Here is an 18,471-nt window from a genome sequence, read left to right on the forward strand (position 1 = left end):
TTTCTACAATTTATTTAACTAATACTTATTTAATGTTGTTCTGTGCCAGGCATTGCTCTAAGATTTTATAAATGTTTATTTATTCTTCATAACAAACCTACTATTATCCTTATTTTACAGATGAGGAAATTGAGGTACAGAGAAACTAAGTTATTTGTTTAAAGTAACATAACTAGAAAGTAGAAGAGCCAAGATTGGAATCCAGAGTCTGAGCCTTTACCCATCATGATATGCTTTCTCCCAAGTGACCTGTTTTTTAGTCATATGCCTACCCCCTATGCCAGGGGAAAGCAAAAAGACCTTGACTAGCAGATGCACTGAGACCACACCCCCCAAAAAAACATAAAGGTGCTGTTACCAGAAGAAACGGGAACGAATCCTGGGAGGAAAAAAGAAGTCCACTATATCAGTGTTTAAAAAAAACACTCTGATTCAAGATTATAAGCCCATTTTTATTATAGGCATTTCAAAGATTAAACTTTGAAGAATTATATAAAATAATATATGATGCAGAACAAGACTATTTTACAGAAGTTTGGGTCAATCAGAGTTTCATTACAATTAAGACCAGTAATGTCTTAATTGTCTTAGCAAGTAGCCAGAAAAGAGATTAACTCACAATAGATTAATCCCCAAAGCCACAGGAATAAACACATGAGCAAACATGAAATTTAATGTGACACAAACTGTGTATTCAGCAAAAGGAGATTTTTCTTATTAGTTATTCAACATTTTGCCCTGAGAAGGCTGAGGGCCATTGGCATGTGAATGACTTGGTCCATCTTCCTCTTCCAAAGCTATAATATCTGGAATTTCATCAGCCTCAGATGTCAAGTCTGTGACACTGAAATCTAGTACCTGTAAAAGAAGAATCTTGGATATTAAAACAAACACTAATGAAGTGAGTTGTCAAGTCCAGGTGAGCTCTTAGAAACATAAATTACTTCATGTGCATGAACCTTACTTTGTCCATAACTACGCTGTCTTCGATATGTTTATAGTCTTATTTCCACAATTCACTCATATTATAAAAGCACTAAGGAAACTTCTCTTTAAAAGGAAACCAACTAGTGGTAGAACGAATTAAATGAAAGCTTTTGAAAATACAAGCTATAAAGCATTTCTGGTTATTCATCTGTCTATTTATCTATTATTCTCTTAAAACCAATAATACTCCTCTTTTCCATAAGTTTGATTTTCCAATCCTATAAACCCTTTGGGAAGTGTCTAGGAACTAAGGAAGCAAAAAGGTCTTTGAATAGTTGAAAGAGCCATCACAAAGCCCTAGCTCTTCTCTGCATAGGAAAGGCTTTTAGGGATAAGAAGTTCTATTAACTGTTACTTCGCATACCATTTTGATAAGCCAAGTAATATTTCTTAACCAACAGAAGATTAGAAGCAGAAAATTAGTAAGGTATAACAAGTTACTAAAGGCTAAATCTTGATAGCAGAGGAAAAAATTAGCTGATTACCTGGCAGGGGCAAAAAAACTAACAGTAACAACAACAAAAATATCCATCAAAAAATAGACAGAAGGGAAAATGAGGAATTATTGTCTAATGGGTTTATGCTTGGGATGATAATAAAGTTCTGGAAATGGATAGTGGTGATGGCTGCACACTATAAATGTATGCTTAAGAATATGGCTGAAATGGTACCCTGGATGCTATGTATATTTGACCACAATTTTTAAGAACAGTTAAAAAACAAAACAAAACAAAACACGAAGCGAGAATCTTGCTTTTTCTTGGGCCCCTTACCTGGCTGTTTGTGGCCGTTACTGCACTTTTCCGTAAGAACTCAGGTGCTCAGAGGACTGTCTGGTCTGAGGTAAACACTTCCACTATTTATTCCTGAGCTTTCTATTTGGGGAGATCAAACTACATTCTAGATCTTCATGAATGTTCACTTTTCAAAGATTATACCCAGTCTGACATCCACAAAAACCAACACTGCTTATATAAATTGATTCAGGGCATTACCCAGGCAAGTCAACTTTCGCAATTTTAGCCTTTTTAAGTTAAAAGATGTACCTTGCTTAGCTCTCTGTTCTGATCTATTTCTATTAAATGTATATTTTAACATCCATTATCACTCTGTTTTTAATAAATGTAAAATAGAACAGGAAGCTATAACACAAGAAGATATAGAGAGAGGGATTTTCTGGACCCCAAATAAGGAAGCAAGCAGCAGTTCTCTCCTATCAGTGGCTAGATTGCTAGAATGGAAAAAATAAGCACTTTGACATCAGTAAGACATTGGACTAAATCCCCACTCTTCTACTTACCTCTTTTCAACCTCAGTTTCCTCACCTGTCAAGTGAGGAAAATACCAAATTGATTGCATTGCAAATGAGGAGGAAAGATAGTATACGCCTAGCTTGTAAAAGGTGCTCAATAAATTTCATTCTCTTCAGTTTCTTAAGTACCACCCTCTTACACACACAAACCTCCAAAGTCGCCTGTAGATCAGGTAACTACTGGCCTTAAGTAGAGTTCTTTGCAGAAGATTGGAGATTCCACACTTAGGATTTAGGAAAAAAAGCCTCACCACCATCAAAAAAGTAGCTCTAGGGCTTCCCTGGTGGCGCAGTGGTTGAGAGTCTGCCTGCCGATGCAGGGGACATGGGTTTGTGCCCCGGTCCGGGAAGATCCCACATGCCGCAGAGCGGCTGGGCCCGTGAACCATGGCCACTGAGCCTGCGCATCCGGAGCCTGTGCTCTGCAATGGGAGAGGCCACAACAGTGAGAGGCCCATATACCACAAAAAAAAAAAAAAAAAAAAAAAAAAGTAGCTCTAGTCCTTGAGATGATTTAGGAGAGCCATATAAATAATTCATCTTCCATATATCCAGAATGAATCAGAGTATATAATTTTCATTATTCAGGACCATCACCAAATCCTATTTGGGGGGCTGGGAAGGAAATAGGGGAGGGTGGAGCAGCTAAGAAATAGCCACAGTCTATCAAGTTTCCATGGCGAGTTTAATTTAAAATGTAGTGGTTGAGCCTGACCATCTTCATAGGGTTTTTAGAAATGTGGCACAAGAGAAATCACTTCACAGATTTATAAGATAAATTCCTTTTCCATTGACATGAACAACAATAGTTTGGACCATCAAAGAAAGAGTGTAAGGAGTCTCTTGCTGAGAATGCCCATCAGGCATTCTGAGGCCAAACTCAGAATCACATGCTTGCTGAAATAACCATAGTCCCTCCCTGCAAGGACATTCTTTTCAAGAAAACCAAGTGACCATGCCAGGGTTCCAGGGAGTTGCATAATTTTTGCAGGTTGTTCACCATACAACCATAAGGGGGCACCACTCATTCATAAACTTCACTGATTCCTGTATTTATTATGACAATTTTCCAGAAGGTGGCACTACAAGTGTTGAGGATAAGGTGCCATTTTCTAATTTGCATAAAACTCCCAGAAGAAAACATAGGCAATACACACTCCTTGACATTAGTCTCAGTAATATATATATTTTTTATCTGTCTCCTCAGGCAAGGACAACAAAAGCAAAAATAAACAAATGGGACCAAATCAAACTAAAAAGCTTCTGCACAGTGAAGGAAACCTTCAACAAAATGAAAAGGCAACCTGCTGAATGGGAGAAGATACTTACAAATGATATGTACCATAAGGGGTTAATATCCAAAATACAGGAAAAACTCATACAGTAACTCAATATCAAAAACCAAAAATCCAATTAAGAAATGGGCAGAGGCCCTGAATTGGCATTTTCCCAAAGACATATAGATGGCCAACAGGTATAGGAAAAAGTGCTCAACATCATTAACCATCAGAGAAATGCAAATCAAAACCACAATGAGAGAGCTTCTCTGCTGGCACAGTGGTTAAGAATCTGCCTGTCAATGCAGGGGACACGGCTTCGAGCCCTGGTCTGGGAAGATCCCACATGCCACAGAGCAACTAAGCCCGTGCGCCACAACTACTGAGCCTGTGCTCTAGAGTCCACGAGCCACAACTACTGAGCCAGTGTGCCACAACTACTGAAGCCCACATGCCTAGAGCCTGTGCTCTGCAACAGAGAAGCCACCAAAATGAGAAGCCTGCGCACTGCAAGGGGAAGAGTAGCCCCTGCTCACTGCAATTAGAGAAAGCCCGCTGGCAGCAACGAAGGCCCAGTGCAGCCAAAAATAAAATAAATTAAAAAGAAATAAATTTATTTAAAAAAAAACCACAATGAGGTATTACCTCACACCTGTCAGAATAGTTATCATCAAAAAGACAAAAAATAACAAGTGTTGGCAAGGATGTGAAGAAAAGGGACCCTTCATGCCCTGTTGAGGAGAATGTAAACTGGTGCAGCCACTATGGAGAACAGTATGGAGATTACTCAAAAAATTAACAATTAGGGACTCTCCTCATGGTCCAGTGGTTAAGACTCCTTGCTCCCAAAGCAGGGGCCTGGGTTCGATCCCTAGTCAGGGAACTAGATCCTACATGCCACAACTAAAAAGATCCCACATGCTGCAAGGAAGATCCCGCCTGCCGCAACTAAGACCCAACATGGCCAAATAAATAAATAAATATATATTTTTTTAAATTAACAATTGAACTATCATACATCCTGAAATTCCACCTCTGGGTATTTATCTGAATAAAATGAAAATATATATGCATCCCAATGTTCATAGCAGCATTATTTACAATAGCCAAGATATGGAAGCGACCTAAGTGCCCATCAACAGATGAATGGATAGACACACACACACACACACAATGGAATATTAGCCATAAAAAAAAAGTATGAAATCTTGCCATCTGCAACAACATGGATAGACCTGGAGGGTATTATGCTAAGTGAAGTAAGTCAGACAGAGAAAGACAAATACTGCATGATATCACTTATATGTAGAATCTATAAAATAAATGAACAAATGTAACAAAACAGAAACAGACTCACAGATAAAGAGAACAAACTAGGGGTTGCCAGAGGGGAGAGGGATGAAGGGGATTAAGAGGTACAAACTAGCAGTTATAAAATAAATAAGTCACAGGGATATAATGTACATCACAGGGAATATAGTCAATGTTTTATAATAACTTTGTATGGTGTGTAATGTACAAAAACTTCGAATCACTATGTTGTACACCTGAAACTAATATTGTAAACTATACTTCAATACAAAATTTTTTAAATTAAGCTAAATTAGAGTAGGTCTTTCTAAAATGACATTTTATGGAGTCTACACCAAGGGTCTTGTTAAATTGTTTTTATTATTATTTTTTTTTGACCACATTGCGTGGCTTGTGGGATCTTAGCTCCCCGACCAGGCTCAGCAGTGAAAGTGCAGAGTCCTAACCACTGGACCACCAGGGAATTCCCAAGGGTCTTGTTAACTCAAGTAAATTAAGAGTAGCTCTTTTTTTTTAATTTACTAATTAATTTATTTATTTTGGTTGCATCAGGTCTTAGTTGTGGCAGGCAGGCTCCTTAGTTGCAGCATGTGGGCTCCTTAGTTGCAGCAAGTGGGATCCTTAGTTGCGGCATGCAAGTTGCGCCATGCATGTGGGATCTAGTTCCCTGGCCAGGGATCAAACCCAGGCCCCCTGCCTTGGGAGTGCAGAGTCTTAACCACTGTGCCACCAGGGAAGTCGTGCAGCTCTTTTTAAAGCAAGACATTTTATGGAGCCCACACCAGATTTCTTGTTTGGAAAGAGTAGGACTGTTGGTAACCCTAGTCCTATCTTTGTTTCAGATTAAAATCATTTGTTTCCTGTTTCCTTCATTTCTGAAAGTATGATCGTTGGACCACCTGCATTAGAATCACCTAAGATGTCTTTTTTTTTTTTTTTTTTTAAGCAATGCTCTTTTAAAGTGCAGACGCCTGGTACTACCTCCAGACCTACCAACCAGATTCTGTAGGGGTGGAACCCAGGAATCTGCATTTCATCAGTGTCCCCAGTTGATAATCCCTGGCATAGACAAAGAGGGCAGAGGAAGGCTCACTGACAGACGGCATGGTTTTATCCATGCTGAGAGCTCACTAGGGCCATTTCATACAAGGGAGTCAGTCTGATAGATACATTAGCTACCTCCTTACTGAGTTGTCCTGTGCTCTAACCTGAGTAGACAACGAAAAGGGACAAGTGCTTGATTCATACTATTCAACATCTACTCCTATTAATGCTAAGTTATAATTTAAATGGGTGGCTAGAAAAAAATAAAGAAAAAAAATGGTCGGCTAGAATCAAAAAGTCAGATAACAGGTGTAGGCGAGGATATGGAGAAATCAAAACCCTCATGTACTACTGGTGGGAAAGTAAGATGGTGCAGCCACTTCGGAAAACAGTCTGGCAGTTCCTCAAACAATTAAACATAGAGTGACCATATGACCCACTAGTAATTCTACTCCTAGGTATATACCCAAGAGAAATGAAAAGATAATTTACATGGTAACTATTTCTTCATCACTGACATTTACACAAAAGCACCACTTAAACTATTCATTACTCTTGTAAAATATCAATTAACAACACTATCTACTACCTTCCTCACTTTCTTAAATTCTAGAAAACATTTTTTTCAGTGTTAGCCAAAAGACACAGATATTATGATATGGCTCTCATATCGTTAATATGGCTCTCTCAAACAGCACTTTCATAAAATCTGTACCAAACTAAACAACCTAGGTCTATTCTACAAGACGAGGCTCCTCTGTTGAGACTTAAAACCTTTCATTATATTATATCCCATTTCTCTCTAATCTGTAGGCCCAGTTTAAGCAAGCTAAGCATGGAGGAGAAAGCCCAGGCAATTGTCTCCCCTCCCCCAAACACTGTGCTTTCACACTGCCACCCTATCATTTCACTTAGCCATCTTCCTGACAATCTTAACAACTAAAGATGCCTTGTGTTAATCGGCAATCTCACCTGTCAAATTCAACAGGGCCATGGGCTGCCTGCCTCTTACTACCTTATCATCAATTGGGGATGTGATATTCCTAGTCTGCCTTTTCCACTTGAGCACCCGGCCTCTGCTCAGCAACCCCTGGATAGTGAACAAGAAGGCCTCAACCCCAACCAGCCCTAAAAATATGACCTGAACCTATCCCAGTAAGGGTCCAGTTGACACAATTTCTTCTAGCAATCGGTAACTTCTCAAACATGAGGGAATGGCATCAGAATCTCAAAAGGTAAGCAAGGGGAACAGGAAAGATACCATAAAACATCTTCCTTTGGCCTAAGTTGACCTCAAGCGTGATATGACTTCTTATTCTTCTTCTCTGCGAATAGTCCGATACTATTTCCTTTCCAGTTTCTCCATCGTTCAGATGAAGTAGGCTGCTACAGGATAGCCTGGGAACTTAGACATCCAACAGTGGAATTATCCAGCATCTTTTCCTTACTAAATAGCAACTGTGAAAATATGATAGGATATCCTACATTATAGGATATCTTTGGGGAAGGTGGACACTTAGAGCATGAAGGTATTGCCCTTTGAGATACAAGCAACAAATACCTTGGTTTATAAGGCAGGGACATCTCACAAGACCATCACCCATGCAGGCCTCTGTGCTACGTCACTCCTGGAGCTGGATCAGGACTGAGGCCCAGCTGGCCCAGTCTCAAGTCCACGCGAGCCCAGGAAGGTCAGGCTGGCAAGAGCCCTCCTTTCCATCCCCCACCTGCTCCCCCAGGCATCATTTAGATGCCATTTATTAGATTTGTGCACAAATATCTCTCCTTCTCCTTATTCCTCCTTCCCTCACCAGTCATCTCCATGAGCTAAATGATACTCTAAAAGGGATATCTCAGGTAAACCAAATTTTAGTTTTTCCTGTTTCACTTCATTATTCTTTCAATATCTATCATGCCTTATCAAAGTGGATATATTTTCCCAATCATGATCTGATACTATATACTCACTACTCACTCTGGAACTGGCCAGTTAAAGACACTATGTGTCACTGTCCCACAGAAGGTATCCTCATGACTAGTGCAAAACAGAAAGACACCCCATCCTCAAACACTTCACTTCCATCTGTTGAAAAACATCACTAATTTTACTTTACAGATGATAAAACTAAGGCTAAGACATTATTGGCTAATATACCATGTTCTTTTTTTTGCCCAGAACTAATTAGGAAGTTCACATTATAATTACATGCAAAGGAAAGAAGTAGGCTTGAACACTCAGGCACACTATGACAGGCTTCACGTAGCCAAATATTCAAGAACCTGCTGTAATTATAGACTGTGCTAGGCTTAGTCAGCATTTTTCCCCTCAAAGTAATTGTCCTCTTCGGGAAAAAGTTTGTTAAACTAAAACTGTCAGTTTATGCAACAATAAAACGAGGACACCACAAATTCTGAGACATGTTGACAACAAAATGAAATGCATGTAGGCACAAACTTGAGACACAAAGTCAGACAGACAAAACCAAGGGCAGTGGTATTCTTCTAGAAACTAAGGTCTCTTTATATTCTGTCTTGCTCATGAAGAACAGCTTTGAGAACAGTCTCTTTTTCATAAGCAATTCAGTAGGTACTATAACTCTTATGAAGGGGAAACACAAAGGTTTATGTTCAGTATAAGAAAGTCTGTGTACAGCTGTAGTATATAAATTTTCCAACCATTTAGAATCAACCACAAAATACCAGCCTTGAAGTTTTGAGGCAAATGACAGCAGGATCACATCCAATTTGGACTAATAAAAAAAAATTTTTTTTAAGAGGTAGAGTCTCTAGAAAAACCAGTCACTAGGGATGGGCAGGCCAGTGCATGGACTGGTTCCACCCTGGAAGCCCATAAATCATTGACAGTCCACCGTCCCAGAAACCAGAGGTTCCTTAGCTTCAAGTATCTCAGGGAGTCCCTCCACCTGAGCTCACATGTTTACTGATTCCTGGAGCTACCTCAAGGGGAAAAAATTTACTTCTCTAACTTAGTAAGCTTTGATAAGTTTATTCACACAAGTCCATGTAAAGTTATACGCTGCTTCCTTGTTTTCATGGGGAGACAAGGGTGAAGCAGGGTAGAAAGAGGAGACAAATTTGACTGAGACTTCAGTTCTGCTGAAGGGCAGGACAGGTAGAAGCATGTAGCTCTATTTCACGAGTTCTAAGACTGGCTTTTTTGAAAAGGTTTGGCATACTGCAGCTTTGTCATGAGGAGATCCATGTTTCCTAAATAATTAACCCACATTAAGGGGATTAGAAGTCTGGACACCCTAGGTAGGAGGTAGGAAGAACCCTTTTCTACAGGGGGTCCAAAGTCTTTTTTTTCTAATTATTCTCATGTGGTCTTCTAAAGGCATCTCACCCACAACTGAGGTTAGTGATCTCTCCCAACGTGACAACATGGTACCTTAAGTCCAGCTGAGACTGGACACTGAACAATCTCATTCCTTACACGTTAGATGGCCCCTTGGCAAGAAATACTGCTATCTTTACGTGAGACTGCTGCAAAGAGTCACTGCTTCCTCTCAGCTCTGATTTCTTCTCAGCAAGGCAAAGTGGCTCCTTCTGCTAGTTTAAAAACCTGTTCTCAGGGGTCCAGTAAATGGGCAAATGAAAGGAACCACCACCACCTAATAAAATTCTTATAGGAACATTAGCTTTTAATTTGTTTAAAACCTGTTATCAAACATTCCATTTTTAACATTAGTCTTCCAATGTTATTACAAATTCCCCAACAGCCCATTTGAATTCATGTGTATTAATAACCCTGTCATGCAGGCAAAGCAGTTCCAAGAAAGCCACACTAAAAGCACATGTAACACACAGCATAAAAGTGATCTATTCTGCAGTGAATTTTATTGAATTCAAAGGGGGCATTCCTTTATGAAAAATAAAAAACTCAGGGTGCACAAGCATGCATTGTGAGACAAACCAGTGCTGAGGCCTGCTCGGACCAAACCAGAGCAGACACCAGTTCATACAACAGCCCACGTGAAGGTGTTCTTATTCAATACAAACAGACAGCAACAGTGGCAACAGAATGAGGCCATAAATGCACTGGGACATTTTGTGAGTTCTGGATAGGCTCTGAACAGTCTATCATTCTTTTCTTTCCAGCCAAGTAAACAACAGAACTCATCCGTTAAAGTAGAAACTTTAAAGCTCTTAATCCAGTTGGCAATGACTACAATAGAGGACCTTTTTTTCTCGATAGCTGCTTCCCCACTTCAGAGTTGTCTAGCAGGTTTCAACGTAAGAGGAGGTGTCATCTGGCTGGCTGCCCTGTGCGTTGCCGACAGGGACAGGTTTAACGTGTTTTGCGCTCAGGCTGCCGGGCTTCCTGGCTGTACCTTGGGCCTGAGCCGGCTGAGACTCAGCCACCTGAGGATAAAAGGGACCTACCAGCCAGTTGAGGGGTGTGTTGTTAACAAGATAATCCATCACATCATCTAAAGACTCCTTCATTTTCTGCAGCTGCCCCTTGCTGGAAGCGAGGAGGCCGTCAGACACTTCCTTAAAGGAGGCAACGTTGCGAAACACTGAGTAGATGTCACCAGCCATGACCCCCAAGTGGTTGGCCTGATCTTGGATGTTCTGTGGTAACCCTTGGATGTTGGACAGGAGGGTGTGGCATGTGGTCTGGAGCTGCTGAGTCAGGTTTCGGGCAATAGCAAGAGTACGTGACTCTATGTGCTGCAAATAAGACAAGTTTAAGAATTAGCAGTGGATCCAACAGTCCTACGTACGAATTAGTTCACTTCCAGTCAGCTGGTTGTACATCCACCGCACATGTGGATTCTTTAACTTTTTAAAATCCTCATAATAACCCTGAGTGAAGCAGTATTATTTCACATTTCATAAACATGAACATAAGCTTAGAGTTGAAATAACATGCCCCAGTTAACAGCTGGAGTGTGGATTTGAACTAGTGCCTGAGTCTTCAAAGTTCATGGTCTTAAGCTGAAGAAACCTAACAGGGGAGACTGGACAGAAGGAAAATACACTCCATATTAGTAGGGCAACTTAGATATTCTCTCCTCAACTGAGATATGATATGAACAAACAGTTAATATTGATTTCAAGGGCAAATGCATACTAGCTTTTGGAATGCAAAAGACCACATTCTAGGGCTACAATATGCTATTTCTTCTGTCTGGAACATTCGTCCCCTTATTGCCTTTTCACCTAGTTTATTCACCCCTTAGGTCTCAGCTTACCACTCATCTCTTCCAGCAAACCATCTGACTCACCCATCCTCACTCCAAGGTTGAGTTAGTACCCTTCCTATGTAGCGTTCTCATAGCAACTATATTTATGCTATCAAAAAACCACTATGACAGTAAAGATGCCTATATTCACTTAGTCTATAGCCTACATGTAAGGGCAATGCTCGTGTTTCTCAATTAGTTGTATCCTGATAGGGACAATATGCCTATCTGTAAACTGTTAGATAAAGTTGCACATTTTTGCTTTTCGGTCACATAACAGGCAACCTATGTATACTGTATTGTTCAAACTTTTGATAAGAGTATTCTAAGAGGAATAATAAGAAACTTATTAGTAAGTTTCTAATAAGAAGTTTTAATAGTAAGAACTTCTTCAGAAGCTGTAGTGGATGACTCTGTCCCAGTTGTCTCACCTCAGCACAGTGGGATTCATCTGTATCATCATAGCCGATGCTTCTCTTCCACTCCAGCCAGGACAGGTAGAGCTTATCCTGAGCACCCTGAATTTTCTGGTTGGCATTATGCACATTCTTCCTGGCAAATTCAATCTAGAACACGTTGAAAGAAGACAAAGGAACAAACTAGTCAGACATTCTTGTTAGCCTGTTCTCAGATCCATGATGTAAATCAGCCAACATCAACTCTTACAGAAATTCTTGGTTTTTAAGGAGACAGATCCCTGATAGCATTGTTATTTGTTATCAATATGTGTAAGTCAACCAAGCAGTCATAGTACTTATTGCCTCTTGTTTAATTATTAAACCACTGTCTCCAATTTACGTCCAGTTTAACACAGGCATGGCAACTGAAATTTAATACGTGTAATATATAAAATTACAAAAGAGAAAGGAACTCGAACTTCCTCTTCCCTGTTGCCAGCCACCTACTTCCCCTTCCAAGAATAAACCGGTTTCTAAGGGCCATACAATACATACCGTTCTGTAACTTGGCAATCCTTAATGGCTACACAGTAGTCTTTTGTGATGTATCAATGTAATCAGTCCCCTATTAGTTGATGTGCATTGTTTATACTCTTTTGCAATTCTGAACAAACATACTTATCTGTAAGATAGGTTTCTAGAAGGAAAGCTGCTCCAGGCATAGGTGTGTCTGTAACTTTCCTACAAGAGCCCCTTGAATCCTCTGGAAGTACAAAAACACAAGTACTCCTCTTTCTCTACACCATCGCCCACAGCATCTAACTTTGCCAGTGCCATTGGACAGAACCGGAATCAGTAATTTGACCCCTCAGAGTAAGATTAACGCCACTTCATATATTGATATTTCAGCTATTTATACTGTTTTTTCTGCGAGTTTTCTGTATACTCTTTGCCCATTTTTCTATTGGATTGTTCATATGGTAAGATTAAAATTCTTGCATTTCATGATATGTCTACTCCCAATCCTCGAGATAAATGAACTCACTTCAGATACCTTTAAAGGTAGTTGTACTCACCAGGTTGACAGTGGAATGGAGCTGAGAAATGGTCTCCTGGCTTTTCTGCTTAGCTTCTTTAACCCTGCTGAGGGCCTGCTGGTAGGCCCATGAGCGGAGCTTGGTGGACAGGGATCCCAGTCTGATATAATAACTTGGCTTCTGAACAGGATCAAATCCTTCCACTTTTTTGGCTTCTTTTTCTGAAGTTACATAGAAGTGACCAAAAAAAAAAAGAAGTCCAGGATCACAGCTCTAAGTGACAAGGCCTGAACTCTAACCTGGATCTTGACTTTGTTGATTCCACTCACCCATCTAGCAATCACGCACCCCTCTTCCCAAGATGCCTCATGTCTGCTGCTGGGCTTAGCAGCCCAGAACACATCCCTATATGTGACACATGTCACCTACACAGGTCTCTTCCCACTAGAGCTTCTTACCTGGCACACAGTGAGCACTAAATCTTTAATGATTCTATACAGCAGCCCATTAAGGACAATCCATTTATAGAAAGTATTTCTCTAGGCTAATTTCTCCCGAAGTTTCAAGACTTACTACGTACAACTCAGTGTGAAACTTAAGAGTGCCTTAAGAAGGAAAACTATAGGGACAGAAAGATTAGTGGTTGCTCAGACAGTGGGGGTGGTGGGGGGATGGAGACTGACTGCCAACAGGCATGAAGGATCTTTTATCTTTGGGGGTGAGAGAAATTGTATAACTGGATTATGATGGTTATGTAACTGTAAATTTAGAATGAAAAAAGGTGAATTTTTTTGGTATATAAAAGTATATCTCAATAAAGCTGTTTAGAAAGACTGCTTTAAGATATAAAACATTGGGAGTTCCCTGGTGGCCTAGTGGTTACGATTCTAGGCTTCCACTGCCATGGCCCGGGCTCAATCCCTGGTCGGGGAACTGAGATCCCACAAGCTGCATGGCACAGACAAAAAAAAAAAAAAATGTAAAACATTATTTCAAGAAAGAAATCCAATTACCTAGTTCATCCTTGGTGAGAGGGAGGTACTGGTCTACCAGCAGCTCTGATTTGGTGAGCGCATTTTCTACTCCACTGCTCACCAGCTGCATCATCCGACTTCCTAGGACTATGTTAATGCCTCCACTGACCACAGATTTGGTCTTCTCCACACTGCCAGTCACTGTTCCTTTGGTCTTGTCCACCACCCCAGTGATTGTGTTGGTCACAGAATCCTTGGCCCCAGTCATAGTAGTCGTCACAGCATCTTTTGCCCCAGTCATAGCACCTTTGGCATTGGCCACAACCTACAGGGAAAAAGGTAGATCATTTGGCTGGTGAGAAGCATAAAAACCTAGTTAAGTTCTTAACTAAGGTAGCATAGTTGAAGAGTTAAAAAATGAATCTGGCCCTTTTACTTTCTAGTCGTAGGTCTTAGACAAGTCACTGAGAGTTGATGAACCTCAATTTCCTTATCAGGTATAAGTACCCTACTTGCCACCACTCAAGGGTTGTTGGAGGACCAAATGAGGGAAACAGATAAAAAATCTGTCAATTTGCCAAGTTTTTTTTCTTAATTTATTTATTTATTTTTAAAATTTATTTTATTTTTGGCTGCGTTGGGTCTTCGTTGCTGCACGCGGGCTTTCTCTAGTTGCGGCAAACGGGGGCTACTCTTCGTTGCAGTGCACGGGGTTCTCACTGCGGTGGCTTCTCTTGTTGCAGAGCACGGGCTCTAGCCACATGGGCTTCAGTAGTTGTGGCGCACGAGCTCAGTAGTTGTGGCGCACGGGCTTAGTTGGTCGACAGCATGTGGAATCTTCCAGGACGAGGCCTTGAACCCATGTCCCCTGCATTGGCAGGTGGATTCTTAACCACTGTGCCACCAGGAAAGCCCAAGGTTTTTTTGGTTTTTGTTTTACACTAGATGAACCTATAGTAATTAAGGCACAAGGAGTACTCTAGAGAAAATGGCATTTTCCACACTGACATGCTTATACTGAGCCCCTCATGCATGCCTATAAGTATAGATATAGGTATCATGCACACCTGGCCCTATGCACACAGCCCCAAGCCAAAACACAGGTAGAGGTGTCAGTTCCCCATCCTACTAGATGTGCTCTCAGGTACCAAGTGAGAAAAGGCTCTATTTACCACCTCTGCATTTATCCAGTACCACATGGGAATCAGTGATTTGAGAAAGCAATTTCACCTACAGAGATGAAGCCATAAATTTAATAGAGATCAGACTAAAGGTATTCTAGCCCAAAGGTGGATAGTTCATCTCTGCTTCTTAAGACAACCTGACAACAGTTCAGGAGGTAACGGAGTGATCATTACTCTTTCAAAAATATATCCAAGGTTGAGGGGACAAACAAGTATTACCTGTTTATGGTCTGCACAGCCTGTGTTAAACAGATAAAACTTAAAAATGTCAGGTGGCAAGCCTCAGCACTCTTGTCCCAAGCTCACCTGGTTTGTCGGCTGATTCAGAATAGGCAGTTTCTCCTCAATCCTGTCTAGCCCCTTACAGGCATAGGTATTGGCAACGGCAACTAGAAGAATCACAAATGATGAAAATGTTAACAGTCTGGGTAAGAGTGAATATATATCTTGAGCCTTCATTCTTACTGTAAAAAAACAGCAAAAATGTTCATTTTAATTTACCATGCAATACTTTGCCTGGTTTCTCTAGTTCAGAAAGAAGATTCTTGCCAGGTTTCTGGCAACTTTCTTCTACTGACAGGGAAATAAGGATATGGGTGTGGGAAGGGTGGGGGGAGCAGCAAGCAGAGGCAGTGACAGGCCAAGTAGGATGCTGGCCAAGAAGCCTCCTATTCATCAACTGTCCCCTAAGGTTAATGCCAGGAGAAGCCAGGCTTCACCTGAACCCTCATTCAGGGAACGAGGTATATGAAAACTCTCAAAATTAGCATCTCCATGCTAGTTTAATCCTCACCTACACTTAATTCAGTAGGTGGCAGTGTACTTTGGGTTATCACCAGGAAACAGTATGCTAACAGCACCCTGGATCTCCCTAAAAAGACCCGGATTTTAGTCCAAGCTCCCCCCACCCTCCAGCAATGATCAAGCCTAGAACTACTACTATACTCATTTGGGAAGTAGCAGAGTTGGAAAACTGATCTCTAAAAGGTTTCTAATAATCCTAAAAGTCTACGACATAACCACTTGGGGGAATGATTTAAACCCTTATTCAAAAGTAGTTCATAATGTGGAGAAATTGAAGATTCCACTCCTAGGTATATACCCGAGAGAATTCAGAACATATGTGCACACAAAAACTTGGGCACAAGCGTTCACAGTAGCATTCATTATTCATCATAGGCATAAAGTAGAAGCAACCCAAACATCAGCTGATGAATAAAATATGATATATCCATGCAATAGAATATTAAATTATTCCACATTAAAAAGGAATGAAACACTGATATGACGCTACAATTTGGATGAACCTTGGAAACATTATGCTAAGTGAAAACTAGCCAGTCACAAAAGACCACGTATTTTATGATTCAATTTACATTACACGTCCAGGATGTGCAAATCTATGAAGACAGAAAGTAGATTACTAGTTGCCTACAGTGGGGGGAGGGGGACGGGGAGTGACTGTGAGTGAGTATAAGTGTACAATTCACAGGCATTCACAATACAATATTGAGCAACCATTACCACGATCATTTTCAGGACTTTTTCATCACCCCAAACAGAAAGTGGTATGAGGTTTCTTTCCGGGGTGATGAAAATGTTCTAAAATTGATTATGGTGATGCCTGCACAACTCTGTGAGTATACTAAAAGCCACTGAATTGTATGCTGATGTTATTTATTTATTTTTAAAGCAGTTCACATATACCGTGTAGTCCCAAGGAAGTCAGCTATTTCAGTTCACTCACTCTTTCCCCATATGACCTCACTTGCCAACACAGAAGCATCTCCAGGGGATTTTTTTTTTGTAATAGCATAACATCTGCCATTGTTATGAAGCAGGCCTTCTATAACAATGAGGGTCACCTGGCAGTTTCTCGGGAAAGGCAGCATGTGTCTCAGGAAAGGCTGAGGATTCCTGATGCGTGCTTAAGGCATAACACTGGCATTCACCATATTCAAGCCAGCTCTCGGGCTCGCTCCTGATGAGTACATAGGACTAAATTTTGAGGGGGAAATCAAAACTCACTTTGTGGCTCTAGCTTTTGGATGATTGGCAGAGCACTCGTCACGGCCACCGAAGTGATGGTCTTCACGCCCTTCTCTGCCATCTCACACACAGACTTCAAGTAGGGATACTGACCCTTCGTATTGATGTAAGCCGAGGAGACGAGGTCATATGTGGAGCTCACCAAGGGTAGGTTGGCCACCCTTGTCACCACACTCTGCAACCAAGGAGGAGGGAGAGCTTAACTTCCAAAACACACTGGGGAGGGAAAGGAATCAAGAAACTGCTATTTATAAATCATACCGGCTGTGGTTCAACTGCAACAGATGCCATTCTTCTTCTGGAGAAAGAAATCTGCAGAAGAGAAACTTGGTTCAGGACACTGTAATGAGACTCCCAGATTCATTCTCCAACCGAAGCAAATGCTAATTTCAAGTAGAGCAAAATTCAAGTTTGGTCTGCATTTCTTCCCACCCTCTGGCTCTCAGAGCTCTCCTCTGGGCAAACTGAAAGAAGGTTTTTAAAGCTCACGTGTACAAGTCACCCACTTAAAATGTTCAATTCAATGTTTTCCCCACCAGAACATTAGAGATGCCTTTTGAAGATAAATATCTGTCCACAAAAATGCTAACCAACTTAAAACCCATGGTAAAACTAAAGAGATATTCCAAGTAGAAGACATGTTGTACAGTCAGGACGATCAAGACGGAGCACTTTGGTCGGGGGCGGTGGTTACTCCTTCTTTGTCAAAGAACTGAAACTAGTTCAGGGGACACTAAACACACGAGAAGGGAGGTGCTCCAAGTAAATGAGAAACTTTTCCGGACGCTTTAAAATGTCAATTTAGTGTCCCCAACGACCCACAGCCACACAAAACAGCCTCACTGCTAAGAAGCAGAGCTGGAAAGTTAAGAATCCACCACTTCGGAGCCAATCAGTTCACCCTCCGGCCAAGGGTCCCACTGTTACAAGAAATGAGAACCACGCTAAAGGCGGAAATCAGACGCCAGCATCAATAGCCCGTCTGTCACTGCGCACCCCACAAAATTCTGCTTCAAGACGATTTTCTCACGCGTTTCCTTTTAAATAACGTCCTTTCGGGACGACTGGAAACTGTTACCCGCAACCAAGCCAAGAAGCTACAACCGCACTAAGGCAGCGGGCAGAAAAGCAGCCTGAATCAAGGAACAAAAGCGAGGTTGCAAAGCGCAGGCCCAGGAGACAGCCCCTTCCCAGCCGGGGCCCGGAAACCGCCACGAGGCCGCCAGCGTCCAGCCTGGAGCCCGCTGGGGGCCGAGCCGCAATGGACCGGGACCTTAGAGGTGACGCGTACCCACCGGCTGGCAGCAGCCCAGAGTCCAGGATCCAGCGGGTCCGCGTGGCGTTCACAAGGCCCGGCCCGCGGGCGCCGGGCTATATATCCCGCCCCCCCCGCCCCCGCCCCCGCGCCCGCGCCCGCCCCCGCGCCACGTGACTGGCGGCTCCCTGACACCCGACCCCCAGAAGCCGGGCCGAGTCCCGCCACCTCCCCCAACTGCAGGGCCGCCTCCAGGGGTGGGGGTCCCTTTCGGGGTGGGCGTGGCGGGGGGGGCCCCTGACTGGGTCAGGGGTGCTGGGGTTCCCCCGACAAAAATGCGGCCGGCGCCCACGCTGGATTTGTAGTTTTGCAAAAGGCAGTGGAGGAGTCGCGCGGACAGACGAACAGTAACTAACCTGTTGATTTCCACCAG

The 18,471-nt window shown here is 41.9% G+C and overlaps 1 protein-coding gene across 4 annotated transcripts; it reads right to left on the minus strand.

Annotated features, from left to right (window-relative positions):
* Nucleotides 1-443: 443 nt before the first annotated feature.
* Nucleotides 444-18,165, minus strand: PLIN2 (perilipin 2). 4 transcript variants are annotated; one of them, XM_032635969.1, is made up of 9 exons: nucleotides 18,079-18,165; nucleotides 17,045-17,095; nucleotides 16,763-16,958; nucleotides 15,041-15,123; nucleotides 13,590-13,875; nucleotides 12,616-12,797; nucleotides 11,573-11,707; nucleotides 10,336-10,626; nucleotides 444-858 (listed from the first exon to the last, which is right to left on the minus strand). In XM_032635969.1, exons 2-9 carry the CDS (start codon nucleotides 17,072-17,074, stop codon nucleotides 718-720), a joined length of 1,344 nt encoding a protein of 447 aa, XP_032491860.1. In that variant the 5' UTR covers nucleotides 17,075-17,095; nucleotides 18,079-18,165; the 3' UTR covers nucleotides 444-717. The 4 variants fall into 4 exon arrangements, with proteins under 4 accessions (XP_032491860.1, XP_032491857.1, XP_032491859.1 ...); XM_032635966.1 differs by lacking the exon at nucleotides 444-858 and having other exon boundaries at nucleotides 9,573-10,626; XM_032635968.1 differs by lacking the exon at nucleotides 444-858 and having other exon boundaries at nucleotides 9,573-10,626; nucleotides 18,075-18,093.
* Nucleotides 18,166-18,471: the final 306 nt, after the last annotated feature.

This window comes from Phocoena sinus, chromosome 6, assembly GCF_008692025.1.
Source record: "Phocoena sinus isolate mPhoSin1 chromosome 6, mPhoSin1.pri, whole genome shotgun sequence".
Taxonomy (NCBI): domain Eukaryota; kingdom Metazoa; phylum Chordata; class Mammalia; order Artiodactyla; family Phocoenidae; genus Phocoena; species Phocoena sinus.